This window comes from Kockiozyma suomiensis, assembly GCF_038497685.1.
Source record: "Kockiozyma suomiensis strain NRRL Y-17356 unplaced genomic scaffold V2V93scaffold_9, whole genome shotgun sequence".
Taxonomy (NCBI): domain Eukaryota; kingdom Fungi; phylum Ascomycota; class Lipomycetes; order Lipomycetales; family Lipomycetaceae; genus Kockiozyma; species Kockiozyma suomiensis.
Window position 1 is genome coordinate 493,763 of NW_027117672.1, and position 27,374 is coordinate 521,136.

At 44.6% G+C, this 27,374-nt stretch overlaps 12 protein-coding genes across 12 annotated transcripts; 4 read left to right on the forward strand and 8 right to left on the reverse strand.

Annotated features, from left to right (window-relative positions):
* Positions 1–50: 50 nt before the first annotated feature.
* V2V93DRAFT_336836 (Gti1/Pac2 family-domain-containing protein) lies at positions 51–1,804 on the reverse strand. The gene is made up of 2 exons (XM_066907735.1): positions 1,043–1,804; positions 51–949 (listed from the first exon to the last, which is right to left on the reverse strand). The coding sequence occupies exons 1-2, from the start codon at positions 1,769–1,771 to the stop codon at positions 284–286; spliced, it is 1,395 nt and encodes a 464-aa protein (XP_066765038.1). The 5' UTR covers positions 1,772–1,804; the 3' UTR covers positions 51–283.
* Positions 1,805–2,823: 1,019 nt separating this feature from the next.
* Positions 2,824–3,811, reverse strand: V2V93DRAFT_371903 (uncharacterized protein). Its single transcript, XM_066910628.1, has one exon. The coding sequence runs from the start codon at positions 3,694–3,696 to the stop codon at positions 2,977–2,979; it is 720 nt and encodes a 239-aa protein (XP_066765039.1). The 5' UTR covers positions 3,697–3,811; the 3' UTR covers positions 2,824–2,976.
* Positions 3,812–3,949: 138 nt separating this feature from the next.
* Positions 3,950–5,521, forward strand: V2V93DRAFT_371904 (uncharacterized protein). Its single transcript, XM_066910629.1, has one exon. It carries the CDS (start codon positions 4,114–4,116, stop codon positions 5,416–5,418), a length of 1,305 nt encoding a protein of 434 aa, XP_066765040.1. The 5' UTR covers positions 3,950–4,113; the 3' UTR covers positions 5,419–5,521.
* Positions 5,522–5,541: 20 nt separating this feature from the next.
* Positions 5,542–7,659, forward strand: V2V93DRAFT_371905 (uncharacterized protein). Its single transcript, XM_066910630.1, has 2 exons — positions 5,542–5,968; positions 6,023–7,659. Exons 1-2 carry the CDS (start codon positions 5,643–5,645, stop codon positions 7,281–7,283), a joined length of 1,587 nt encoding a protein of 528 aa, XP_066765041.1. The 5' UTR covers positions 5,542–5,642; the 3' UTR covers positions 7,284–7,659.
* V2V93DRAFT_371907 (uncharacterized protein) lies at positions 7,465–8,656 on the reverse strand. The gene is made up of 3 exons (XM_066910631.1): positions 8,103–8,656; positions 7,925–8,031; positions 7,465–7,863 (listed from the first exon to the last, which is right to left on the reverse strand). Exons 1-3 carry the CDS (start codon positions 8,317–8,319, stop codon positions 7,747–7,749), a joined length of 441 nt encoding a protein of 146 aa, XP_066765042.1. The 5' UTR covers positions 8,320–8,656; the 3' UTR covers positions 7,465–7,746.
* Positions 8,657–8,723: 67 nt separating this feature from the next.
* Positions 8,724–12,124, reverse strand: V2V93DRAFT_371910 (uncharacterized protein). The gene is made up of 6 exons (XM_066910632.1): positions 11,828–12,124; positions 11,585–11,774; positions 10,789–11,524; positions 10,637–10,717; positions 10,334–10,570; positions 8,724–10,275 (listed from the first exon to the last, which is right to left on the reverse strand). The coding sequence occupies exons 1-6, from the start codon at positions 11,877–11,879 to the stop codon at positions 8,920–8,922; spliced, it is 2,652 nt and encodes an 883-aa protein (XP_066765043.1). The 5' UTR covers positions 11,880–12,124; the 3' UTR covers positions 8,724–8,919.
* Positions 12,125–12,918: 794 nt separating this feature from the next.
* Positions 12,919–13,546, reverse strand: V2V93DRAFT_359724 (uncharacterized protein; the record flags this gene model as incomplete). The annotated part of the gene is made up of 4 exons (XM_066908100.1): positions 12,919–13,068; positions 13,126–13,182; positions 13,257–13,470; positions 13,533–13,546. 4 exons carry the CDS (start codon positions 13,544–13,546, stop codon positions 12,919–12,921), a joined length of 435 nt encoding a protein of 144 aa, XP_066765044.1.
* Positions 13,547–13,965: 419 nt separating this feature from the next.
* V2V93DRAFT_371924 (uncharacterized protein) lies at positions 13,966–16,598 on the reverse strand. The gene is made up of 9 exons (XM_066910633.1): positions 16,517–16,598; positions 16,252–16,307; positions 15,930–16,179; positions 15,799–15,851; positions 15,542–15,643; positions 15,241–15,420; positions 14,675–15,157; positions 14,431–14,615; positions 13,966–14,364 (listed from the first exon to the last, which is right to left on the reverse strand). Exons 1-9 carry the CDS (start codon positions 16,518–16,520, stop codon positions 14,259–14,261), a joined length of 1,419 nt encoding a protein of 472 aa, XP_066765045.1. The 5' UTR covers positions 16,521–16,598; the 3' UTR covers positions 13,966–14,258.
* A 901-nt stretch (positions 16,599–17,499) lies between these two features.
* On the forward strand, positions 17,500–18,205 carry V2V93DRAFT_381140 (membrane-associating domain-containing protein; the record flags this gene model as incomplete). Its single annotated transcript, XM_066912089.1, has 2 exons — positions 17,500–17,791; positions 17,853–18,205. The coding sequence occupies 2 exons, from the start codon at positions 17,500–17,502 to the stop codon at positions 18,203–18,205; spliced, it is 645 nt and encodes a 214-aa protein (XP_066765046.1).
* Positions 18,206–20,643: 2,438 nt separating this feature from the next.
* On the forward strand, positions 20,644–22,090 carry V2V93DRAFT_284409 (uncharacterized protein). Its single transcript, XM_066907200.1, has 2 exons — positions 20,644–21,117; positions 21,182–22,090. Exons 1-2 carry the CDS (start codon positions 20,971–20,973, stop codon positions 21,932–21,934), a joined length of 900 nt encoding a protein of 299 aa, XP_066765047.1. The 5' UTR covers positions 20,644–20,970; the 3' UTR covers positions 21,935–22,090.
* A 155-nt stretch (positions 22,091–22,245) lies between these two features.
* Positions 22,246–25,160, reverse strand: V2V93DRAFT_381142 (cAMP phosphodiesterases class-II-domain-containing protein; the record flags this gene model as incomplete). The annotated part of the gene is made up of 3 exons (XM_066912090.1): positions 22,246–24,264; positions 24,334–24,371; positions 25,145–25,160. The coding sequence occupies 3 exons, from the start codon at positions 25,158–25,160 to the stop codon at positions 22,246–22,248; spliced, it is 2,073 nt and encodes a 690-aa protein (XP_066765048.1).
* On the reverse strand, positions 25,086–27,066 carry V2V93DRAFT_371935 (Cys/Met metabolism PLP-dependent enzyme-domain-containing protein). The gene is made up of 5 exons (XM_066910634.1): positions 26,874–27,066; positions 26,758–26,815; positions 26,524–26,699; positions 26,092–26,453; positions 25,086–26,027 (listed from the first exon to the last, which is right to left on the reverse strand). The coding sequence occupies exons 1-5, from the start codon at positions 26,909–26,911 to the stop codon at positions 25,366–25,368; spliced, it is 1,296 nt and encodes a 431-aa protein (XP_066765049.1). The 5' UTR covers positions 26,912–27,066; the 3' UTR covers positions 25,086–25,365.
* Between the last annotated feature and the right edge of the window lie 308 nt (positions 27,067–27,374).

Sequence of the window (27,374 nt, forward strand, 5' to 3'; positions counted from 1 at the left end):
TTCATGCGTATTCCGTTTCAGGCTACTATTTATTACCGCTGTGTATAACATCGGATCCCATGGAAGTAGATTTAAAAAAAAAAAATCCAATGAGTGAATAATGTAGAAATAAAAAAAATAATTACAAATTCATAAGCGTGAAGCGCCTGTCAAGTCAAATTGTCAAATAAAAACCATGTTCCCTTAGTACTCCCACATTTCCATAAATATATACAAAGCAAGAAAAAAAACCATTCTCATTAAAACTCATAATTGAATCAAAGGTATCCAAAAAAAAAAAAACTTAGATGACAAAACTCTTGTTGAGCTCTTTGATAGCGCGCATATCTTCACCCCACGACACCTTTTCAAAGGGGATATCCTGAACTTCATGACCCTCGTTATCGTGCATAACCATAGGCGCAAGTTTGTCACGCAATCCTGTCAATGAAGAAGACTCAGGAGCGAGCTCGGCTGGCTCTTGTAGCAGACGAGGAACTTGATACTGTTGTTGAGGCGGCTGTTGTGGTTGCTGCTGTTGCTGTTGAGGTTGTGTGGGCGGTGGTGGAAGATTAGAATATTGAAATGGTGGCGGAGGTTGTAGCTCCTGCTGATGCTGCGGAGGCGGCGGACCATACGCACCCGGCGTGGACGGATGATATTGTTGCATCGGAGTCATCGACTGAAAGCTATAGTTTGGCGGCGTTGCGGCAGGACTTGGCGGCCACCCGTAATGCTGCACAAGTGGTTGCAGGTGGTGAGTACGTTGTGATTGCTGCTGCTGTTGTTGCTGTTGCTGTATGTGCTGCTGTGGAATCTGAGGAGCGCCCGTCATAGGAGGCATATGCGGCTGCAGTTGCGAGATCGAGACCTGCGCCATTGGCAGCTGCTGAGGGTGCTGCTGAGGAGCATAAGACAGAGGCGAGTAGCCTGGCGGTGGGAAATGCTGCTGTTGATGCTGCTGCTGTTGCTGCTGTAGTGATGGACTGCCGTGATATACAGGCTGATGTTGAAGTTGTGGCTGCTGCGGCTGCTGCTGTAGCAATGGACTACTGTGATATACAGGCTGAGGTTGATGTTGTGGCTGCTGCGGCTGCTGCTGCTGCTGCTGAAGGATCATAGGCTGCGGAGCGAGACGTTGTGGATGAGGCGGTTGCGGTACAGGGTGATGCGACTGCTGCGGAGACTGGCGTTGTGGAGTTCCAAGCGGCAGGGGACCACCCAGTGGATCTTGCTCGGCAGAGGTCGCGTCAGGATACATGCCTTTAGGTATTCGGATAAATTTCAGCGCCTGATCCTGCGACGGGCGTACAAGATCGCTGCCAGACTGCACATGCACACGCGAGTAGTAAGAGATGAGGTGGAGCTTGAGATGAGACGAAGTCTGAATGGAAAACGACTGCTTCATCAGACCGTCGGGTTTGTAGCGGTAGCCTTCGGGACCAGACGAATCGCGGTCAGAACCGCCATCAGAGAAGTCGTCATGGTCGGAGGGTGAGGCAACTAGGGGTCCTCCATAGGTGCCTCCCCCGCGCTTGCCTTCCATTTCACGATAGGTGAGAAAGGAGCCTGAAACACGCGAGGCCGACCAAGATTTGCCATCAGTCCAACGCTGCATGCCAGCCTCGCGCTCGTCCCAGATGAAGACAGAACCGGAGCGGATGGCCATGCGCTCTTTTTCAGAAAGACGGCGCTGGACGCGAGGAAGGATGCCAAGACGACAAGCCTCGAAGAGAATGATTGCATCGAGAGGAGAGCGTACGTAGCCGTAGTATGTCTCCATAGAGGACATGATGGGAGGCAGGGAGAGATGAGAACAGCGAGAGAGAGCGGGAGAAGAGAGGAACGAGAAGGAGCGGCGGCAAATGAGAAAGTAAGTACGCGCGCATTCAAGGGCGAACCTTAAAGTGAAATGACATATAGGCTACGCTTAAAAGTCTAAATTCCGCCACGCGCAAGATGACGGGTGGTACCGCCACGCGAGCAAGAGCGCGAGGAATGGGCACAGGCGGGCCAAAAAAAAAAAAGGAGTAAAGCAGGAAACGCGGCAGCAATATGATTGGCAAGAATACTGAGCACAGAAGCTGGAGATTGAGTCCAAGTGCGAGTTGAAGAGCGAGTTCAAAGATAGAGGTACGACGGAGATTACATAGTTTGACATATTGAGTTTTGGTTGAGCTACAAGGTGGATATTCTTGAGTGGAGGATGGCTAATTCCGCGGTCAGCCTAAGGCCCTGGAGTTAACCGTAATCCAACTAAAGTTGCGTCAAGCCTGTGCGAGAGTATGCGCGAGTTTATTAGTCTATTTTAAAAAGGGTTAGGACTGCTTTAACCGCTGAAGCAGGGCTGGGCCGAACAGATGTTCACAGTATCCGCAGCAGCAGATTGTCAATCGATATTAGATGTAGTTTGCAGCAGTGCTTGACGATACTTTTAAACGCAGACACGAAACGATGCGAAGAGGCGAGCGGATAAGCTTATAATAGAAAAAGGCAACCCATAATGCAAGCAATCAAAAAAACCCGAACCCAGAATCTTAATTTGAATCTGAATCTAAATCTTAATCTGAATCTGAATCTGAATCCAAGAGCGGAAGCTCGCAGCCCCCGCATGTCTGAGTGTTTTTGTTTGATAATTCTGTTTGATATTCAGTTTAATGTTTATTGTATGGTAGCGCGGTAGCTTTCCTATTTTATTTAATCCTTCTCTATTGAATTACATTGTATATATTGGATACACATGAAGTATACATTCATGTCTCCCGTGCTCTGTATCTGCATTTATTACTTAAATCTTGTTATTCGGTACCTCGTGTTGATATTCTCTTCTCTTAGTGCTCAAACTATGTGACCCTATGTTTTTTATTGTTACAAGTAGCGTTTCAGCTAGAGACAGAATGGTTAAACTGATCCAAACAATTAACAAATTTTTGAAATAATACACCAAAGCAGACATCAACAGCAATCGCTAATATCTTCATTGCCATATATTTTGATTTAACCACTTCTTATTAACGCATCATTTTTATCTTTTATAGAATCCGTTGTGATCATCTGCAATAGCTCGTCTAATCTCTTACGTTTATCTCGTAGCAATTCTTTATCCTCGCCCCCACTTTGTTCTTTAGTCTGTTCTTCACTCTTGTTCTCCTGTCCAAGTGAAAGCAATAGTTCATCTACCCTCCTCCTCTTCTCTTCTATACACTTTTCTTTATTCTCATCATTATCTTTTGTAGTAGATTCACCCCTGCTTGCTTTCATTCTCTTGCTTTTCACACCGTCCTCGCTTTGCATCAACGACCTCATCTTTTCACTCCTCCCCTCTTTCTCCCCCTTCTCCATTTCTCTTTCCTTCCTTCTCACTAACACCTCTTCATAACTCCTCTCTGCTAATAGTATCCCCACCATCTTCCGACGATACACCTCTCTCTCGCGCGATCTTGCAGATAAATCACGCGCCGCTCGATCAATCATCTCTATTAATTTGTCCTCCTCCATCGTCCATGCTTCTTCTCCTTTTCTTTTCCTTTCATGCGCGCTCTTCAAAGCTTTCGTGCGTTGCCGTATTTTTGCTGCGTCTGGTGATGACGAAGTAGAGGCCACACATATAGCTGATCGATCGGATAATGCGGATTCAAGTAACGACGCCGGCATCCATTTCTTTGTTTCTCGCGTCTCAAAGACGTCTAGTATATGATGTTTCTGCTGTCTTTGCATATTTATTCCTTGTATACTTCTCTACTGTGGCTCTTGTATCTACCGAAACAATCTCCATTAATTTTCGAGACGCGCTATTGAAAATCACGTGATTGGAAGGACTGCTTCAGTGCCTTCTTGCTGCAGTGTCTTCCTCCTGTACGAATTTACCCTCCTTCAATTCTTCACAATCATAGAACGCGTCAAATCAGACCAAGAGCTATCAGCACTGCTGTCGTCTATTTATCTCTCTCTCTCTCTCTCTCTCTCTATTTTCTGGGACTTGAAAAAGACTTGGCTGTGATTGCGTGATTTTCTTTGTGGCGAGAATTTTTTACTTGCTTGCATTGCCTCGACAGAAAGGCTTCTGGCTTCTGAACTACCTCTTCTTCCCTGATTCTGCCTTACTTTATTCACTCGCACAAACTACGTATCTTGATGGACGCGCTAGATAATTTTAACGCGACCTCAGCGTTTAACACCAGTACTCCGACGCGTGAATCTGACATCCGATCATCCAAACGCAGTCGCAAAGCAGCCACAAGCACAACCCAACCGTCGTCATCCACTGTATCTAAATCCAGAACGGCGGCAGACGAAGAGCATGAAGGGTTCAACACTAACGAGTTTTTATCATACGGACCTAGCGACGTTCTTGATCCTCAACTTGCAGATTTGAATAGCAACAGCGGTGGCAACAAAAACGACGATTCATCATCCCGTGGCAAACATACTCGCGCCCGACAGACTGAAATTTCAGATCCAAGTCGATTTGCTGGGGTATTAGAGCAATTGACGAACTCATACCGAGCCGGCGATTCCACGGCTGTATCGCTTGCCATTGCAGCGGCGGCGTCGAATGAGCAAGGGATCTCACTGACGGAGGAGGAAGCGCAGGATGCGGTGGCGGCTGCCGCGGCTGCTGTTACTGCCTCGCTTGCTTCTTCGCGAAATGTCACTGTCGGAACTACCGCTGATGATGCCGAACCCGAGCACAAGAAACGCAAAAGACAGCACGCGCACCCCAATAGTTCGTCACAGCAACAACAGCAACAACAACGACAACATCAGCAGCAGTCTGCGACCTCATCGCCGCCTCTACAGTCTCTTCCACAGCCCATCTCGCGAGGTGACTCTCTTTCGACAGGCGGCGTCAACGGCGGTTCATTTACAGCCGAGGAAACCCTTGCGCTTGAAAACTTTATGCTTAAGTACGGCCGCGAGCATGATCTCGACCACGAGGGTCTCTGTCGACGTGTATGGACTACGGAGCGCAAAAAAGACAATTTCTGGGACGCGGTAACAAATGCGCTTCCTCATCGTACGCGCGCGAGCGTATATAAGCACGTCAGACGGAAGTACCATCCATACGAGCAACGAGGTAAGTGGACTGCTGAAGAAGACGAGCAGTTGCGAGTACTAGAAGAAGAGTATGGCGCTCAGTGGAAAATCATCGGCAAGCATATGGGTCGGATGCCGGAAGACTGTCGTGATCGGTTTAGGAATTACGTCAAATGTGGAGCGAGTAGAGGGCAAAATAAATGGAGTATGGAGGAAGAAAGTAAGCTGGTTGATATTGTTAATGAGATTAGGTATAATCATCCAAACGTGGATGTGAACTGGACTGTGGTGTCTGAGAAGATGGGCGGAATCAGATCGCGGATTCAGTGTCGGTACAAGTGGAAGAAGTTGACTAGGAATGGTGGATCTTTGAGTATGGTTGGCATTAATGTGCATGAATAGTCTTCTAATAGTGCTTTGTCGGTAATATTGTTTAGTCTGCAGTTTCCGATTGCAATATCAATAATATAATTTGTATTTGTATTAAGATGTAGCTGGCGCTGTGGTATTTTAATCTCTAGTACTGGCGCTGTCAGGGCTCGCAATACCAATAAAGTTTACTTTTCTAAATCCCGAGCATTACTCTTACACAACTACTTTATCTATTTATTCTCAATGTATAGACAATGCTACTCCAAACTTCAAAAAGGCTTTCCTTAAGTGATATTATTTATTCTGCTTCACGCAGAGCAAATACTCGGATTCCACAATACACATCATATCTGCACCGGCAAATAACGACCCTTTCCGCGCTCAAACGACTTCCAGACACCGTCAGCGATATTCTATATAAAGCAGGAAATGGAACGCTTAAAGAAACAAGCAAAGTGACTGTTCACGGATGGGTACGCAGCGTGCGGAAGCAAAAGAAAATTGCGTTTGCGCAGATAGCAGACGGGTCTTGCGATCAGATGATTCAGCTTGTATTTCTGGATTCGAGTATTGCCTCCGAGTATGCTTTTATTTTATTTTTGACATAATGGTTGAATTGGTCTAACATGGATAGACTGAAAACTGGGGTATCGGTCAGGGCTACAGGAGACCTTGTAATCACACCAACTCGCGCAGACCCTTGTGAAATATCAATCTCGACACCCATACAGGTCATAGGCGATTACGCCATCCCCGACGAAGCGTACCCACTTCAAAAGAAATTCATGACGCAAGAATTTCTTCGTCGCGAACATCCGGCACAGAGATTCCGTACCCGAGTGAATGCGAACATTCTCAGACTTCGATCGCTGACTGTTTCTTGTCTCTCTGAATTTTTCTCCGAATCTGGATTCACGCAGACGCATCCTCCGTTGATTACTTCATCAGATTGTGAAGGCGCTGGGGAAGTTTTCTCTATATCTTCGTCAATCGACAATGCTGAAACGAAATTCTTCGGCCAAGATTCATATCTAACTGTCTCTACTCAATTACATCTCGAAGCGCTGATGATGGGATTATCTAGGGTATGGACCTTAACTCCGGCTTTTCGAGCCGAAGAGTCTGCTACTAGTCGACATTTGAGTGAATTCTGGATGCTTGAAGCCGAAGTTGCATTTACTGAGGAGTTAGAACATATCATGAGTATAGTTGAACAAATGATTCGATTTTCCGTGCGTAAGATGAAAGATGCTGGCGCATTAGAGCAAATTGTCAAATTGAAGGAAATGCTAGAAAAGCAAAAACTTGCAGTCAATGAAGGAGAAGATGACGAGGAAACTGTGACGGCGGCCCAAGTTATCACACGATGGAATTCTTTTATCGCAAACGACCAGCCATGGATGAGAATAACTTACGCCGAAGCCATCTCAGTCCTACAAGCTGCTGTAGCAGACAGGCAGGTGGAATTCATACATGCGGTTGAAGATGGCGAGAGCTTGAAATCAGAGCATGAGAAATGGTTGGCGGGAAATTACGCTCGTGGACCAATTTTCATAACGCAATATCCTTCACACATGAAACCATTCTATATGCTTCCGACGCCCAATACCAGCGGCCAAACAGTTGAATGCTTTGATTTATTAGTTCCCGACATGGGCGAATTAGTGGGTGGAAGCCTTCGCGAGCATGATTTCGCAAGATTGAATTCGGCAATCGAACTCTCTGGAATGGATACATCGGCTTTAAGTTGGTATCTCGAGTTACGGAAATGGGGAACAGTGCCGCATGGAGGATTTGGAATGGGATTCGAGAGGCTGATTTGTTATTTGGGAGGTGTGTATAATATCAGAGAAGCAATTGCGTTTCCTAGATGGATTGATCATTGCGCTTGTTAGCTGCTTACAGATCTACTTCTCTTTTGTAAATATATTTATTAAGATAATAACTACTGCTATATCGATGGAAAAACAGAACAGTAGCAGACAGGAATCAGAGACGATACTCTGACAACGGTAATTTGAAAATAGGTATCCTCGGGAAGAGGTATTTTCAGGAAAAGGTATCTTCAGGAAGAGGTATTTTCAGGAAAAGGTATCTTCAGGAAGAGGTATCTTCAGGAAGAGGTATCTTCAGGAAGAGGTATCTTCAGGAAGAGGTATCTTCAGGAAGAGGTATCTTCGAGAAGAAATACTTTTAGGACTTCAAAACTGCATACTTGAGATCGCACCATCGATAATCATCGAGAATGAAATAATATTACAAATATTCCATACTAGTGACCTCAGTAAGCTTACTCTAATACTATGCATTAGCACTCTATAGCCACATCAAATAAAAAGAAAGATAGAGAAAAGGTTGTTACTTTTCTGAAGATACGCAAATATATAAAACATTATATACAATTCTTAACAGAGCGTACGAGACAACATATAAATTCTGCCGAAAATATGACAACGGACTTGGGTTCATTACAAGCTAAGTATCATAATTAGTCACTCAAAACACGTCAAGAGAACAAAAAATGTGAAAGACATACAACTGCACCAACGAATAAAGGGAAACACTCATGTCCATTCTTATGGGCGCCTTCGCATTTCAGTGCAATTTTCTGAATCCATTTCGGAATGTTCTTCTCATCAAGATCTACAAACGAATCAACACTCCATCCAATCCCCATCATCTCAACCATAAATTAAAAAGATAAAAAACTCAACTGGTAAAATTCAATCTAGGAAGCGTATTACTAAACGGAGCTCCGTAATAACAAATCAACAATAACGCAAATGTATGCGGTAACAATCCAATCACCCAAACTACCGGGATACTAAGCGGTGACAGATTGCAGCATAACATTGCATGCTCTAGTTTCCAAAGAGCATCCTCATGTGAGATATTTATATAAACCATTTTTATAGAATTCACAGTATTCATATATACAAATAATTATATAACGAGGAAAAAAGAGAGAAAAAAGATTCGAATATGAAGTGTATAAACCTCGGCAACTTTCAAATACTGACAATCTCATCTCGCTTAAAGAGAAACCAAAACAAAAACAACCCGTAGCTAAACTCAATACTTAACAGAATATAAAAAGAATCCGCCATCAAAACAAAATACTGCATGTAATCAGAAAATCTACAGGTATCATCTCATTCATAAGCTTTTTTATATAAATATCAAATGACGACGACCGAGGAACGCGCAGAACGCGTCGTCAATCAATATTCAATCTTAATAAATAAATACACGTGACATACCTGACGAATAAGGAAAGCAACCGCTTCACATATATTTATTTTTCTATTCTGTTTCTGGTATTGAAAAGAACTTTTTTTTGTATTTTTTTTTTCTCGATCGCTTTTGCAAAATCTTGAAATTTTTTTTGTCTGATCATACACTGTCTACACACCGTCATCAAAAGAAATACTTCATATCACTTCTAGCAAGAACAAAAACCATATTATTATACGCCCTTCAAAGGAATAATAAAAGTAAAACATATTTATATCAAATTCTATTTAAAATTAACTACATGACAACACAATCACTCTCCTTTGACGGCCTCGGAATTCCCATCTCCTCAAACGTCTGCGGTGCAATTTTTTTCTTCTTTTTCGGCACCGCAAACATCTGATCCACAGAAGACGACGAGGTCCCACCTACGTCAGTATTACCACCAGCAGATACAGAGGTCATTGTAGTCGTTCTCGACGAAGGATCACTTTGTCGCTGCGATTCAGAATATACTGAACTTAATGATGGACGAGATGTACAAGGAGAAAGTCGTCGAGGAGGCACTTGATCAAGCGCTAAGCTGCTCGGCGGAGAAGAACTATACGGTCGTGGACTGATAACTCGGTATCGCTGCTGCTGGTTTTGATCCGATGCTGGTGGGAAATTTTCGAACGGTGGAGGTGTTGATGTGGGACGAACGGCATTTGATCTCGACAGCGGCCGCGACGGCGAGATGCTAGGTGTGCGTGAGCGTGACACCAAATGCGGTGAAAAATTAGTCGCTGATGACGGCTCTGAAACCAGAAATTCAGAGTACGCTGATCCCAAAAAACTGCCAGCTGCAGGTACTTCACTGCGACCTAGTGGTACAGCCGACACACTGCGATACTGCTGCGGTGAGGTATACTCATTGCGCAAAGGCGACGTCGATGCTCGTCTGTTTTGTTGGGTTGCAGGATCAAGGGTCGAGAAACCATTTTCATTTCTTATACCCACTGGGGACGATAAGCTCGGATACTCAAAGTTGCGAGACGGCAAATCTGGTGGGGGCGAAACAACGGCTGAAAACGACGGCTTGTGAGCATAATGCGGGCGCGGTCCTACAGGTGCACTCGATTGTCGTGCGCGACCTCTGGTATCCGGAACCGGCACCGGCGGTGGAGGCACAAAATCACTCTGCCGCTTATTATTCTTGCGTCTCTGCAGAGTCATCGATCGCTGCACGCGCCGTTTTTCGGCAATAGTCTCTTCATGAAATCTCTTTGACAACTGGGTTTGCGCAGTAAGTTGCTCTAATCGCTCAATACAATGCTTGTCGTTCTTGTCCGCACCAGAAGAATACCATCGTTTTGCTTCCTCCAAATTCTTCTGCGGCACACCAACTCCAATCTCATTGAAATACCCCATGGCAAAATACGCCTTTGCACTACCGCGCTCGGCCGAGCGTCGCGCATACTCATAAGCAAGTTCCTCGTTGGCTGGAAAATCGTAGTCAACATCGCCCGAACAGTACCATGAGCTCAGACCCATGTAGCCCGCGGGATCACCAGCGCGACTTGCTAGAGCGTAGTAGTGTAACGATATTGGTGGGTCGTATTCGCAGTTTAGATCGCGCGTATGCCATGCGACGCCAAGTCGGACTTGCGCAGCCTAATCTCTCATCAATAAAAATGCGCACATAATTGAAACAAACAAAAAAAAAACATACAGAAACATTAAAAACTGCTGCTCGCTCAAGAAAAGAGCGACCTAGTGAAACGTTTACCGGTAAATTACCGTCAGGACTCCATTCCGATGCTTCCCCTAGAAGCGCTAATCCGTAGATATAAGCCGGAGAAGCAACATCAAAATCTGCCTTTTCGGCGGCAATTTTCAAGGTTTCTAGCGCTCGTCTGGGATCTCTTTGTTGTTTATGAAGACCGTGGAGAAGAATTAACGCTAAAGCCTATACACCAGATAATAGCCGTCAGTATGATAAAAAAAAACAAATAAAAACAGAGGGGTTTCTTACAAAGCAGCATCCGGCATCGTGAGCAGCGGCTCCAGCTTCAAAACTAGCAACTGCCTCTACAAATTTCTTCTGATTTTCGTACTAAAAATAAAAATAAAAATCACATCAGTAAAACTATCATGATACCATCTCATTACAGGAGAGAAACGTACGATTATTCCCATGCGATACAATCCCCGCAAAAACCCTCCGTCAACAGCAAGTTGAAAATACTCTAACGCCCGAGTTTGATTTTTCTCCATCCCGTGGATTCCATCGTTACACCATAACCCCTGCTGATAAAGCAATTCAGGAAGTTGACTGGCGGATAATTTTTTCACTAGACTCTCTGCATTACCCACAAGTACTAAATCTGCACTGGAAAACATTTTTGATGCATCGCTGTCATGTAGTCTAAGGACGTGTAGCGCCCACTGTAATTGCGCTAATGGATCATTCGATTCCAAAATATGATGAGATTGAGCTCTCAACTCGCGGATCTCCATCGGAAATGAAGGGGGGAGCATAACGTCCGGAGTAGTAACCATCAAAAATCCCGGTTCTGGTATGAATTCTGAGTCGATTATTGGCAGAGCCGATGACTCGGTAAGGTATCCGTCTGTACCCGACGCGATATACGAATTCCTAGCTGGTCGCGGTCCGACGGGGGATGCTGTTCGTGGAAGCGTATAGTCAGCTTGAAAAGATGGAGCAGGCGAGGGTGTTTCTCTATGTGGCTGAAAATCAGGATCAAGTAAGCCTCCGCGTTGTCGAGAGCGAGAAAAGGGTCTGGACGTAGGTTGCGGAACGGCGATGAAGTCGCTGGAGGGCGTATATGGGCGGGGAGGCTGATATTGTGTATCAGATATTGAGAGATTGTTGAAGCTGTCTAACTGATCGACAGGGTATCTTAAATTACCATTGGTAAGTAAAAAAGATCATGATAAAAATAAGAAAGAAACACCTCACTGTTGTCCAAAGAAAATATTCGTCTCTGGTTCTCTCGCAAACATGTTATCCTCTCTCGCAAACCTGTTATCCTCCCTCGCAAGCACGTCTTGCTTCCTTACAAAGGAGTTTTCCTCTCTGGTAAACATACTTTCATCTTTTGCATACTTATTTTCATCTGTTGCAAACATATTTTCCTCCGCATCGTAGCCTCATCCCAAAGTCAGCATCATCAAAACATTCGACAGAAACAAGAAAACATACCTGGAGCACCATTACCAACACATTCCAGTCTTTGAGCCAAATAATAACTCATCTTGCGTAACTACTTCACTATGTTCACAAGATCTTCAACTTCTATGCGCACCGGTTGCCAATACGAAATGCCGTAAATAAAGGTAAATAGTTTTAATAATTCTGCTTCGTTTCTGTCATGATCGCTACAAGAGATGAAATAAAAACAGTAAACAAGATCGCAACGTAGATATTCACGTAGATGATCAAGAGAACATAACTATTTGCGCACAAGTCGTCCTAATAGCTTGTTGCTCTGTGTTTAGATAAATTTTAGCTGGCACCGTGAACTAAAATGCTACGCCGTGGATCGAACCTGTGAACCTTATCGCCAGTGTGTTTTTCCTTGACTCTATGCAGTGAAAAAAATGGTATTATGAGGATACTGTTATAACGAAGGACAAATAAAGTTTAATGATTGGTAAGGCTGTGATGGTTAACGCAATTCATAGTGGCTAAATTACCATCCCTGCCTAATACCAACTCAAGTTATATTGCGTATTAAAATGATCGTTTTGTCTCACAAAAGTTTAGAGAATTCATATCATAAGCATATTTTACTGATCTCTCTCATTTGTATCCTTTCATCTCGCAGGCCTCCAGTAACGTCCATACAGAAGCAGCCGTACGCTTGCTGCAAACTTAAGCCGCTCCTCTGCACAGCCTACCCACAGCCGCTTTCCTGCCACCAACAGAATCATATCCAGAATACGAAATATTAGTGTGCTATTCATTCTTGTTAGGAAAAGAAAAATCGTGACCCCCAAAAATAGACCGCATTATGAGATTGATAGGTTCTGCTTGTGCTTAAATGTATACCGCCTCATAAGTTCGCTCCTTGAACATGCCGCAACCAAACATCCAACTATCGTCTTTTTGTGTTTTTTTTGGAAAAACGAACCCGGCGAGAAAAAGATAATCCACATCATTAAAATGTAACCCACGCCATTGAAAGGTATACCCGCATTCAGCACATAAATTCAGAACAGAACACAAATAATAAATGAAAAAGGACAAAACATATGTTACATAAGATGCAAATTACGAAGCACAAACAAACACTAAAACTTCCACACCCAAACGAAAATCAAAAAGACAAAAAGGAAGAATGCAACCCAAGCGCGCCATCCGACTCCTGAACGCTCGGCCATACGCATCATGCGCTTGTACGTGCCTTTTAGACGTAGTTTCGTATTGTCAAAGCCGTCCTCCTGCAATTGTATTTGCGTTAATTATCAGTCATATTAGAGAAAAAAAATAGGCCGTACCAGAGATCCCATGAATTTCGACGAGTCTCGAACTTCTTCGCCAATCTTAACCGTAATCTAATAGATAAAAAAAGATAACGTCAGCATCAACACACACACACACACACCCCAACAAAACAAAAAACACATACATCTTTTAGTAGACGCACTCTGGCAGTCAGTCCTTCCAACTCATTCTCATTCTGCGATTCTAATCCCGACATCACCGAATCTGAATACTGACCACGCGCATTAGGCGTTGCGGTTCTGAAGCCCGGTGAATTTGGTCTTGAAGAACTAGATGAATCGAAGCCGTCGAATAGCTGCGTACGTGCATCACGCTGGTGCAGAGAAGTACCATTAAATCTAATCATTAATAATTGATATGATGCTCGAGGTAGTGCTAGGTGAGCGGGTGCGGTACATACCTTGATGAACTCATACTGATTTTCGATATATATATATATATATATCCACACAAATCCGTATCAATCGACTCTTGTCCTTTGCTGCTAAAAAGACTATTCTAACCAAGCAATCAAGAATCACAAATACGGATGAAAACAGAAACTAAGCAATAACATTAGATATCTTATACGCGCAACATATAGTACATACAAAGCAGAAACAATTCAACTCACCGACAATCACCCGTTAGGAGAATATTTTTTCTATATTTGCAAATGCAAATGTACAATCCCTCTGCAGTTCTTCCTCCCTCTTTTTTTATTAACGTTTGCTCAGAAAAAAAAAGGTTCGAATTGTAAGCCGTTAAATAGTTGCGGGGAATTTTTAAAGATAACACCTGCACAAGTCGCGCTCACGACATTCTGCATGCTTGTGTCGCATCTTTTACAGAGAATTTAAACTTTGAGTAATTAACTCTAATTGCAAACAATCTTTTGTATTCAATCAATTTCATCATTTCTATAGAAAACTGCTGCTATAACTTGTTAAATAATGCAGGTCTTTGCTCTGCAAAGATAGACCTTTTTGATATATCATACAAGTCGCACACAACTATCAGAAGAAGACACAGATCTGATTAACAAGATCAAGTATAAAATATATGACAAAACTAATTTTACAACCCACATCTGGCAACTTCAACTTACATAGTAAAGAAAATTAATTAACCAGCACAACTTTGAGACTTACATAAGTACGGCTTCTTCATCACCATGTGTAAGTTCAATAGTGTTTGGCGCAGCAGTAACCGGGGCACTAGTGTCGTATCGCACATATGAAAGTCCAAGAGGTCTACAACACAAAATTAAAACCTTGTTCACTAACAGAAAACGATTTGTATTAAAAAAAAAAACTCACCGATTGCCGTAACTGTATCCAGAAAACTTTTGGATTGCAATATCTGCCATATCCTGGTTCTCGAATTCAACAACACCAGAGCCTTTTGAGCGGCCGGTTGGCTCATACTGGATTTCGGCGCGCAAAACTTTACCGATAGTCTGAAAGAGCTCTACCAAATCTTCATTGCTAGTCGACCATGGAAGCTATAAATATGTTCTGTCAGTTCAGAAGTGTTTTTATAAGAAATTGCAGAGGAGCGCACATTTCGCACGTGGATGGTATTGCTAGGGGTTCCGTTGCTAGTAGCTCCGTCTGTAAACTCGTTAGGCGGTGGAGGCGGGTTATGAGGTCTCTCGTATGACGAGTTGTTATTGAATCCACCACGATCGCCTCCGAATCCACCACGATCACCTCCGAATCCACCGCGATCGCCTCCGAATCCTCCACGGAAGCCACCCCTGAAGCCACCACGAAAGTCACCCCGAAATCCAGGGCGGCCTCCAAATCCTCCGGCGCCAGGAGGGGGTCTCGCGAAGCGATCTTCGCGCACGACGATCTGCTGTCCGTTCCAGTCGTATCCGTTGAATCGTTGAATCGCGTTTTGTGCGTCTTCACGGCTTTCAAAGGCGACGACACCTGAGCCCTTTGATTGTCCGTCCATAGTCATGCGAATGTCGGCTCGAACCACGCTTCCGGCTTGCCTAAATAAATCCTTCAGATCCTGCCATCCGATATTGAAAGGTATCTTTCAGTTTTGAAAATTTCCCATATTAGTATCAATTTAAAATCATAATCCATCCAGAAGAAATTCAAAATTGCATGCATTACATTTCCAACAAAAAGTTGATTGCCTGTTGATTGACCTTGGCTGCCGCCCACATGCGATGGAGGCCCATTGTATCCACCGTATCCACCGCCACCACCGCCGCCACGAGGCGGACCGTTAAAGCCGCCTCTGAAACTGTCAAAGCGTGGATTTCCGCGCGAGCTTCCGCTAGCTTCGCGATCCTAATATAGCGAATGTCAGTAAAGCGCCTTTTAACAAACTCAACCAGCTTTACATATATCTGAAGTATATATGTGAAGAGGATAAAAAATCTTGCTGGAGAAAAAAAAAATCAAAACTTACCTCTCGGACAAATATGTTCCTGCCATTAATTTCCTGACCGGTGAGAGTGTTGATGGCGTTTTCGGCATCCTGACGAGTAGCATATTCGACAATTCCGCAGCCCTGTAAATTTCAAAAAGCACAATCCAGCCTTGTCAGATCTTCCATTCCTACGATATGCAAATATATAATACCAAAACAGAAAATATAGACAAAAAAACAAACAGAAAATAAATAAAATAACATTAAACTGCAATTTGCTCTTGTATGATTGATACCTTTGAGGCGCCACTAGGCAGAGTGAGAACATCGGCATGAACGACATCACCGGCTAGAGAAGTTAAACAAAAAGTGACAGGTCAACTACTGGGTTCCAATGCAATGGTAAAAGATAAACAAGCAGACCAACCTTTGCGCATGAAATCTTTCAAATCAGTCCATCGGACATTGTAGGGAAGATTGCCTACGTAGACACGACGGTCTTGGTTGGCAGGGTTGGCCATATTCCGGCCAAAAGAGCGTTGAGAGCCGTAGTCGTTTGGCGCGCGATTACCGATGCGGTTACCAAAAGGTGATCGCTGGCGGTTATTGCTGGCGCCTCTGCTTGGTGATGGGCTGCGAGAGAATCTGCGAACAGGTGAACGAGAGCGATCACGAGACTATGTATTCATATTAGGGACGAGTTGGACCGGTATGGATAGATAGAAGGGGGATTAAAGGTGACAGCATACCTCGTATTGATCTCTGGCGTTGTAGCCACTGTCGTCGTAGTAAGGGCGCTGGTCGTCTAAGGAAACAAAAAATCAGCCAATTGCCAAAGGGAGAAAAGTTATATCCAGTTCCAGGCACATCAGTTTGCCAGCAGACGTCGCGATCTGCACGACTGTCTAGCTAGGCAAAAGGTGATCGTCGCCCAAAAAAAAAGCGTTTAGCGAAGCGTGTCCGGCGAGCGGAATGCACAACGGTCAGGGGAAAAAAAGAAAGGAATAACCATACCCATTGGTGTAGGGAGGAGAATGAGGAAACGGCGAGAAGATGAGGAGAATAGAAACCACAAAGGTTGTCGTGGGGCGAGCGAAGTTCGAAGGAGAAGGGACTGATGCTAGAAGGAACTGAGCGTTACTTTTGCTGACAAAATAATGAGGGGTGCGTATAGTAGTGTAAGCAGAGGGTATTGTATGTTAACTTGGGTGTTTTGTCAGCAGTCCGAATACAGAGTTCACTGCCGAGAAAAGAAGGTATCTGAAACCTGCAGTAGCGAACAGCAGAGAAGCTGAATAAGGAAGAATTGCATTTGCTCACGACTCTTCCGACGAACACACTCGAGACAGCTGACCTAGCCTAGCTGTCTTGTACGCCAAACTCTGGCCACGCGAAAGCTTTGTCTAGCGGATGCGCCCGCCCAAGGGTGTCTGCCATATCTCGTTGTCGCTAAACGATCAGAATAATGCCCTGCTCATAGCCTTGGTGTCTATCATAATGTCTGTCATAACATAGTCGTTGCATAAGGGCAGTACTCTTGGATTCTCATCACTGTCATTATCACGATCTCAAAGCGAGCCCAAGACAAAGGCGCGGCTGAGAATGCACTAACCCTGATCGGGAAGCGAACCAAACTTAGCTAGGATCGTGCACAATGACGCATAGTTGGTTCTCGCCCATCTCTCATCTCTATCCTTGTTCTTTGAATTTCTCTTTCTTTGACTCCTGCTGAAGTAGGTGACGGCAATAGTAAGTTACTGTAGAGTGCTGTAGGTATTGAGTCATGTACTACTTTTTACGAAGATAGGGAGTGCAGCGCACACAATCCTGGCTGGCCGCGCTGTACGCGTTCCTGGTGTCCGTGACTGGCCCTCGCAAAGTGTCTTTCATTCCGTAACTCGCAGACTTAAATATCCGCTAGTCCTTCTCATCTTGCTTATGTTTTCCTACTCACCTAGTCTTATCTTTTTTATTCTCTCTTTGTCTCTCCGTCCGCGATGAAATTCTCCTTCTTCAGCCCAAAGGTCCTCATTTACCTTCGAGTAGCCCAGGCCATCTGTGCCATCATAGTTCTTGGTTGTACTGCAAATACGACCTCTGTAGCTTCATTTGGTGCAAACAACTTCCTCCTTTTTGCCAGTCTATGGACTATCCTTGAGATCTGCTTTCTCACCTTCATCCACCCCCGCTGGCTGCCTGATGCCTCTGATCACCGCAATACTACCTTGCCGCCTTTTGCCCTTGAGGTTGTCACTGATATCTTTTGGTTTGCCGGATTTATAGCTCTCGGTCAGTCAATCTTTTTTTTTTCCCCTTTTCCTTTAGCTCGCTAACACTCAACCTTTCATAGCTGCCGTCTTTGGCGGAGCGCAGTGCTCGGGCACGTACGAGGATATTAGCTGGGCTACTACCGGCACCTGGTGCCAGACCACAAAGGTTTCTATTGCCTTTGGTGCTATCTCGTGGGCTCTCTTTGCTGCTTCCTCCGTCTACTATGGTAGACCGGTATTCGCCGGCAGAGCCTTCTTCAATAGATCTGCTACCCCGGCTGCTGCTGCTACCAATGACGTCGAAAAGGGCATTGATGAACCTGCCACCGTAGTATCTACAACTCTTCCTGCTGCTACTACTGCAGAGGAAATTGAGATGTCTGAAATTGCTGCTCCTGCTGCTGTTGACGAGCTTGCAGTTGAGAGCAAGTAGGACTTTGCTATTTTATCTATTTTCCTTCTCTTTTCTTTTCTTTAATTTTCTTATTTTTCTTGCGAGCAAGCAAAATTTTCCAAATGCAATAATCTATATACGCCAGTAATTTAATTAATCTTTAAATAATCTTTTGATAATACTTCTTCACTCATTTCTTCAACTAGCTATTTCTCTTGAAACCAGACAAAGTTTGTTCAGGCGCTCGAATCCGAAAACGGAAATAAGTCGATGAGGGAGGTAAATCCGTCTTGGCATTTTAACGCTGCATTGCATTGTTCTCTGTAATCACTCACTATATAAGCAATCCACTAATTGTTATCTGTTATTTAGATTTTGATATCTTCATAGCAGCTACTGTCCATAAACGTCATTCGGTAATCTTACTAGACTAGCTCTAGCTCTAGCTCAAAACTGTCGCTCTTCTGAATCTTAAATAGCGTTTAGCTTGTCAGTATAGACTCCAATACCTAAATTCTAACCCTTTACCTGTAACAGTAACTGTGTTGATGCTAATGAGACGCTGATGATTTATTATCCATATGTTGTAGCTGTGTTGTCTGTATGTTATATCTCTTTGCTCTTGATTATATGATGTAATAAGACCACTCTTGATAAAAGCGGTATAAAGACAAGAGCAAATACAGGTACAAGGAGATTCAAGAACAAGAGCCATACAAGGACCAACATCAAACAGGACAGTATTTTTCTGTTAAAGAACTCTCTGCGAGGAAATTATCAACTTTTTTCTCCCTTTACTTAAGACCTTCTGTGCTACTCGGGTCTGTTCCCTGCTCTGTTAATTGCTTGTTCATTCTTCAAAGCATATACCCTGTCGCCCGCCCGGTGTTAACTCCTTAGCCATTAAGCAATATACCCTCTTTCTGATTTTTTGATTTACATCTTCTATCAATATGGCTCTGCAATTCTTGATCTGTCATAAACTTGATTCCAATTGAAGCTGATTCTCCCTGTGTCTGTCCCTGTATCAGTCTGCCATTCTCAGCCTCAGTCTCAGTATCTTGTAATTCTCTTCCCGGCCTTACCCCTCCGCCGCTCTCATTCCTTATCAATTTTGCAATTTGAAAAATAGAAGCGGAATGTCACCACCGCTATTCCATACCAAGTTCTATTTTATAAGAGAGTTCCTTTTTTTTATGATTAAGCTTTTGCTTATGAGAGTCTTTTAACGGCAAGAAGTTCGCTCGCTTCTGTGCCATTCCTATACATAACCGGAATGCTAACGACCAAAGCTGTACTTGCTGCAGATCACCACTTTTAAACCAATCTCTCAGCGATGCACAACTTGGCGAGATGTTGCTGTTCGTTAACGATTTTGCTAGACGAAAGTTCGCAGTGAGGCGGTGACTGGATTTGGGACAACGATCGTGCCAATATATACATAAATCTTCTGTTGCATTCGTCTCTCGCCGAACTCTTTTGACACTCTTCCGATTATAACAGTGCAGCTCGTTTAGCTCCGGCTCCAATATTATTAATCAACCTCTTTAACACTCTAGGTCGATTGTAGGCAGTACCGTAGAAACGATCCGTCCGTTTCAATGCACAACGCTCGCGGCTGTTCTCAGGAATAATCAAAAATATGCCGCCGCAATACACGACGGAGATTGGCGCCTGACCTTGCTCTAGGCGGTATGGTGGAAGGCATAGGAGCTGTATGGGAACTTATCGTTGCTAGCCAGGTATCGAGTACAAGCGATTGCGGGTCAGTCTTCGATTGATTTGGTAAGTAGCCCGTAAAGCTCGTCGATGTGATTCTGCCCTTGCACTGTGATCTCGCGCTCGGGGACAACGAAGAAGATACCGACTGCTCTAGCACAGGTTCAACTGCTGAAGGCACTGCATCCGCATCTTTCTGATAATTGATGTCGCCGGTATCTAGCGAAAGAACGCGAATTCAGATTCAGGATTCATTGTGGACCGTATCGGTGAACCGACAAAAGTTGGTGATGCAGCTAAAACGTAGATGGGGAATGAGATGGAGCCAAGCACGCGTGATGCTACGCCAAAGAGTGCAAAAATCTTTGCTTCTGTTAAAAGAAAGTCTTTAATTCATAGATTGAATAATAGGTTGTCTAGTTTCAACACTGTGATGCGTCTGCCTTCGAACTTTTGCTCCTGCCACGGGTGAAGTGACCGTAATCTTCCTTCTTGTTAAAAATGTACTTTTGAGACCTGGATATGCTAGCTTATCTTATTTACGTAGGACCTGTAACGTATGCTCAAATAATTGCTTTGCAAAAGCAGAGGCAGTGAATACAAATGTACTGCAAAGCTATTTGCGGGCCTCTTATCAAAGAGCTGTTCAATCAATTTAATTTATCTCGCCATTCTGATCTCTCGAGGAAAACAAGGAGCAGATTATATTGTACGTCGTTACGCGTCGTTCGATGACGCGTCGCCTTCGCGCGCGCATGTGGCTAAGTACTACTAAATGTACGCACTCTTTAAGGCGAGAGAGCCCGTACACTGCGCCTCATCAACAGTACGGTTAACTCGGGAGCAAGGCACTCAATTGTTGTTTTAGTTTTGCACATGCCTAATTCTTGTCTTGTGTATCCATTTTTCCTAGAAGATTTTTTGAGTCGATTCTCTGGATTTGGGGTACTCTTTAGAATTGATAATTTGTTGTAAGAAATTCAGTCTTTGTGCGGATCAACCGTCAACTGAGCAGGACCCGGTGAAGGATCAAAGCCTGCCATATATCAATATCCAAGGGGGGAAAAAAGAGACACCTAAAATAAATGAGCGCGATCGAAAAGCTTCGAGGGATCCCAGTGATCTTCTCGCTTCGTATAGCCCAATCGCTGTGCAATCTCGTCGTGCTCGGTTTGTCGGCATGGCTCGCCGGCCATTATTACTACTCGATCTTCGGATTCATGGTGTTTTTAGTACGTTGTCGTTTCCTTTTATTCTAATTGTCAAAGAATGAGTATGCTAAAACTAAAATCATAGGCCGTGGCTACGTTTTTAGGATTGATATATCAAACCGTGACACCACAAATCCTCCCCCGATTCCATAATCCGATTGTTGTCCTAGTTATCGAATCAGTTCTTTTCATATTTTGGTTTTCAGGATTCGTCGCAATTACAGCCGAGTATTTTAGCTTCGTTCGTTGCGAGCATTCGTCGGATGACAATAATGACGCCAACTCCTCTACGTCCTCGTCGCGACTTTTTTCTCGTGATCACACAAAAGCCCACACTGCATCCTGCGACTCGATAAATTCACATACTAAAGCTGCAATCTGGTTCTCACTATTTGAATTTATTCTATTTCTCATAACAACCGTCAACGTCGTCCGCGTATTCTTAAATTACCGCCGCGAGGGCATGGATTTACAAGCTTCAGGCTCGCGATCCTTGCCTGGATCCCATTTCTTCAGCTTGGATTCGATAAAGGCCACATTCTTCACAAAACGGCATCGTACGCAAAATGGTGCAACAATGTTAGCCGAAGATGGAGAAGACGCGTTCAGCGCGAATGATTACGACTCGCGCGTCGACGGCGGCGCAGGGTATAATACCGGTGGCAGGATAAATAATCCATATGCCACAAATCCTTTTGCTGATCCGTACTCTCGACAAGGACAATCTCAGCAGTATGAAATGAATGAGTATAGAAGTAGTGGCTCGGGTGCATATGATGAAGATTCGGATTACGAGAGAGTGTCGATGCCGCCTTCCCATCAGACTAATTTACGGTGATCAATTCGACATTTTTCCGATCTTATCTTTGTAGTTTTTTCAAAATATTTTTGTCGTTTGGTAAATTTTTTTTTGCGTGAAATAATGCAATGTAATATGAATGGATGTATATTAGTTTAATATTGATGCTGATGGGTTTCTGCGTATTCACGAATGGACTTATATTTCCATTGTCAACATAATGAACTTTAAGGGTAATGGATCAAAAACATATATATATATATATTAAAATTAACAGTACGCAAGAGCCTGACCTGAACTCCAAAGACCACAAACACATTCTCTCTCCTTTTGACCATAACTCATGAAATCTAAAACACTAAACTCTGACCCGTGCGTGCCATCACGAATCGTAACCCAGCCAAATCCTCCTCCTCTGCCAGTAAAGTCTCGAGCTCATTGAGAATGATGGCTTGCGTCGGATGTAGTCCTTCTCCATTGGCATTGGACGCGAGTAACGTTTCTGATCCACCGGCTGCGAGAACTTGCTCGTCGTCAATCAGTCCTTTTACGTGGTTGATTACTACCACAAGACCTGATAATGGGCCTAGAGCTCTCGCTGGTCGTGACTGCGGCGAGCGGCGCTGTGAGGATGTCTGGTTAACTGTAGGGAGCGAAAGAGTTGATGCCGGGTTTGTGGAAAATGAAGGTGATGACTGAGATGAGGTTTCCGGTTGCACGGGTGGATAACTCAATAAACTTGTTCGTCTTTGTGATCCTATAGCACCACCGTGAACACCACCACTTGAAGCGACCGGCGATATTGCTGCAAAAGGATTCCGTAGATAGACAACGGGAGCATCAAGGTCCGAAGACGGTTCGGAGAGACCCGGAAGGAATGAGGTCGACATCGCCGAGTGCAAACTTCCGCCGCTGCCAACACTGCTGCTCAGGCTCACGGTCGATGTGCGACGAGAAGAGGTCGGTGAGTACTGTTGCATTGCTTTATGGCGTGAGTGATGGTGATAATGTGGATGTGGATGAAGACTATATGGATGATTCAACTGTTGCTGTTGCTGTTGCTGCTGAAAACTGAATGGTACAAAAGCCGATGACGCAAGCTTCTGTTTATCAGACGTGAACTGCATAGCAGGCGCACTCGTAAATGGTGACGCCGAACCTCCGGCAATACCAACCGGCGCACTCGTCGCATCCGACTGATCAAAACTAAATTCATCAAAGGAGCTATCGCCTTGCCCTGGCGACGGTCGACTACTGCCAGTCGCCGTCGTACCGCTCGACATCCTTCTTCCGATATCGCTCGCCTCATCGTCGACATCCATTTCGACGTTCTGCGAACCCGGCATATCGCATCTAAGTAGACTCGCAAACATTTTCAACTCTTGAATAAGAAATGACGGGGATAAATGGCCAAATAGAGAATGTTCAGGTTGTACGGACGCATACGAGCACTCAATGAATATCGCGGTCAACTTGTTCCTGCCAAATTTACGCGCGGCGGCAACCCATACCGGCCGATTCCGCGGATCAATCGAGATCGAATCTGGTTCGACATCGCCAAACATTAAAACTTCCTTGCCGCTCGCCACGTCGCGGATAAAGAAAGCTGAGGATTCGAATGCTTTTGGCGCGCGACCCAAATGATGCACGCATCCGTGCGAGACCGGAAATGCACGGATCTCGAGACCATTAGCTATGGGCTCGTAGTTCTCCTCATCTTCAAACGTGTTGTCTACCGGAGATATGCGGTCGCGTTTTGGGTCTCCTGCTTCGTCGCGTTCAAGGTAGGCTGCTTGATCTTCAACTTCCGTCTCGCACGGACTAGTTGGTAATGTACATTCCAGCCTCCGCAATGTAATAAGCCCGATAGGTTCCTCACCTTCACTCGTCATATTAGGCCAGATTACATTATTGAAGACGTGCTTGAGTAAATTGTCAATCACCCACGGCAACCCTGCAAGAACTTTTGGGTTATCGACAGTGAAACAAGAGGAATTGATAATAAGTCCCGACAGATGATCAAGATGAGCATGCGTAACACAGACTGCAGACACGAGCTCTCGAGCCACATACGCCGCATTGGCTAGTCGCGTGGTGAGGGGCATTACCCCAGTTCCCAGGTATTGCGAAGTCGCTGCCGCAGACGACTGAGGTTTGAGAAGTGAAGCCGATGAAGAAGAATTGATATTATATATACCAAATGATGATTGCGGAGGAGATATACTGGTTTCTGAGCGAATCGCATGATGAATGCCAGACATGTATGTGCCGGCGTCTACTGCCACAATAGAATTCTTTGTCCATGGCTGCGAATAAGACTTGACAAGGTGACCCGAGATACCAAACTCAAGCGGCCCACCTGAGGCACCCTACATCCAAGAAGAGAAAAAATTAGTCAAAAGATTGTAATTGTGGAAATAAGGATATCTGCAATGTACCAAGATGATGACCTCAAAGGTGGGACGTTCGTTATCGTCTACAGCCGCCGTTTTGAGACCAGATTTGTTAGACGGTTACAAAGACTCCGCCTGAAGAGGTAGATCACGCGGAGAGATCGAAAGAAAGTAGATACACCTGTCAGCAATTGAGTGAGTTCCAGGAGATAATCTAATTAGGGAGTCAGTCAAGGATAGAGATGGAGGTACAAAATCGCAGGCGCCGAGGTCTCATAAGAGAAAACGTAGGATAGCGAGAACACATTTACAAAATATGAATAAGAAATACGTACCTCTGTTCTGACTCTTGTAAGAGATCCTACTGAGAGGATGATTGTTGCAGCAAGACCAAACGATTCCCGGAATTGAGGAGTCTGCTGCTGTGTGCACTCCCGGTGACGAGGTAGTCCTCGCAACCAAAAACCGGAATGCAGCTAACAAGCCGAGTGATTTAGAGATCAGATGAAGAAATCCTAACGCGTCTGGCGAGAAGGTAGTGTGCAGCGAGAACAAAGAAAGACTGTGTAGGTAAAAGAGACTACAAAAAAAAGGCAGAGAGCGCCATCACGGACGCCAAAAAGTCAGTTCGCTGATCGCTTTGTATCTGTATTCTTTTTACTGCCCGACCTTCCACGCCAATCCGCATCTGGCTAGCACTCGCTTCCAGAAGCCGATGCCATTGGCTGGTCGTTATCTATCTTTACTTGCCCTGAAATTTTACGCAATTGGCAGACGATCAATGAACGCTTATTGTTGAGCAAAGTTACGGAGGGTACAGTCATAGCGGCGCATGAACCAATTCCTGTGCACGCACCTTGTCCTGTATTCATTATGCAGCCGCCTGCCCTCGACCTGCTAGATGCTATTGCAGTCAGGGCTGATTAGGAATTCACTTGCGATTTTTTGAAGTGACTACGGATCGCGCTGAGTTTAGACAATAGCAACAGCTGGCAATATATTCCGATGGCGCTGAGCCTACCATTTCTTAAGACAAATTCAGACCAAAAAAAAAAATTTGATACTATCAATCTCAAATTACGGATTTGCATTAGCCTTAAAAGCCTGCTCAAAATCAGCAACAATATCATCGATAAATTCTGCACCAACCGCAACGCGAATCAGGTCAGCCGTAACTCCGCTCTCGAGCTTCTCCTCCTCGCTCAACTGCTGATGCGTAGTAAAGTATGGCGCGATAACAAGCGTCTTAAGATCACCCACATTGGCGAGATTTGACGCAAGTTTGAGAGCATCGACCACTTTTGCTCCGGCCTCTGGGCCACCCTTGGCGCCGAATGAGAGTACTGCGCCGAATCCGTTTCTGAGGTACTTCTTTGCGAGCGCATGTGAAGGATGACTTTCGAGACCAGGATACGACACCCAAGACACGTATGGAGACTTTTCGAGATAGCGAGCGAGTGCCAGCGCATTCGAGACATGTCTGTCCACGCGTAGCGAGAGAGTCTCGAGGCCCTGTAATAGCAAAAAAGCAGCAAAAGGGTTGAGCGTTGCACCAGCATCGCGAAGAACTTCGAGTCGGAGCTGTGCGGCAAACGCATTTTTGTCGCCTAGTGCTTCGGAGAATTTCAGGCCGTGGTAACCGGCTGATGGTTCAGAATACTGAGGAAATCGCTCAGGATACTTTGACCACGGAAAATTTCCAGCGTCGATCACGACGCCTCCTATCGTCGTTCCATGACCTGGCCATAAAATATCAAGTCAGTGGATCCCTTCTTGGTTTTAAAAAAGCCAATCAATACTAACCTCCGATCCATTTGGTTGCAGAATGCACTACAATGTCGGCGCCATATTTTATGGGATTGATAAGATACCCGCCCGCACCGAATGTGTTGTCAACCACGAGTGGTACACCGTGCTTATGAGCTACAGCTGCAATTTTTTCAAAATCGGGAATATTATATTTCGGATTTCCTATGCTCTCGACATACACCGCTTTAGTCTTTGCATCAATCAGTCTATCGAAGTCTTCAGCCTGGTCACCAGATACGAAGCGAGTCTCGATGCCTAGGCGTTTGAAGTAGACTTTGAACTGGTTGTATGTTCCTCCGTAAAGAAATGAAGTTGAGATAATATTGTCTCCGGCTTCGGCTAGCGCAGAAATCGCCCTGTAAACTCACGTAAAGTTAGCGGCAAAGATTACTTATTTCGTATTTTCATGAAAGATATTAAACATACATGAATTGAGCTGCCTGTCCGGAACTAGCGGCGACAGCACCGGCGCCGCCTTCGAGCGTAGCGATTCTGTTTTCAAAGACAGCAACTGTGGGATTCCCGATTCTAGAGTATATATTTCCCGCTTCTTCAAGGCCAAAAAGACGCGCCCCGTGAGCGGAATCGTTGAAGACAAAAGACTGAATTGTTTGTTAGTATTCGATATTTCAGTTACTGAAATTGCCCAGTTGCGCTTACTGTCGATGCGTAGATCGGCACTGCTCGTGCGTTAGTGGCCGAGTCTGGCTTTTCCTGACTGCAAGCTGTCAATACTCAATTCGGATCTGTGGTAATCATAGATCTTAGATACATACCCTGCGTGGATCTGAAGCGTGTCAAAGTGTGAAGGCATTGTTCAAAATTTGAGTATTATGAGTTTAGGACGAGTACGGCAGACTGGCCTCTTTTTAAGAACAAATGCAAATGATATCATACTCTAATGCTCGCTTGAGGTATTGCGTTATATGAATTTAGAGTCTGACTTATTGACTTTGATGGCTGGTAGCTACTGACGTACGATCTCGCACTGCCGACGCGTTCTTAGTTTAAGCTTATCACGAACACCGTGCACGCTCTACTCTCACTTGACGACTACAGTAAAAATACTGCGTATAATTGTACAGTTTAATGAATCTGAAATATACCATTTCGTTTTATACCGCTAATCTCAGACACCTCTCGCCAATTAATATTAGACTGCTCTCTGACCGAAGACAGAGTGTGGGGTTTTCAGGAGTAGTCATAAAATGGACGCCATCGAGCGACTCGATCGCGCAATCGCCGCGTGCGATTCTTCACCAGACGAGGAAAATGCG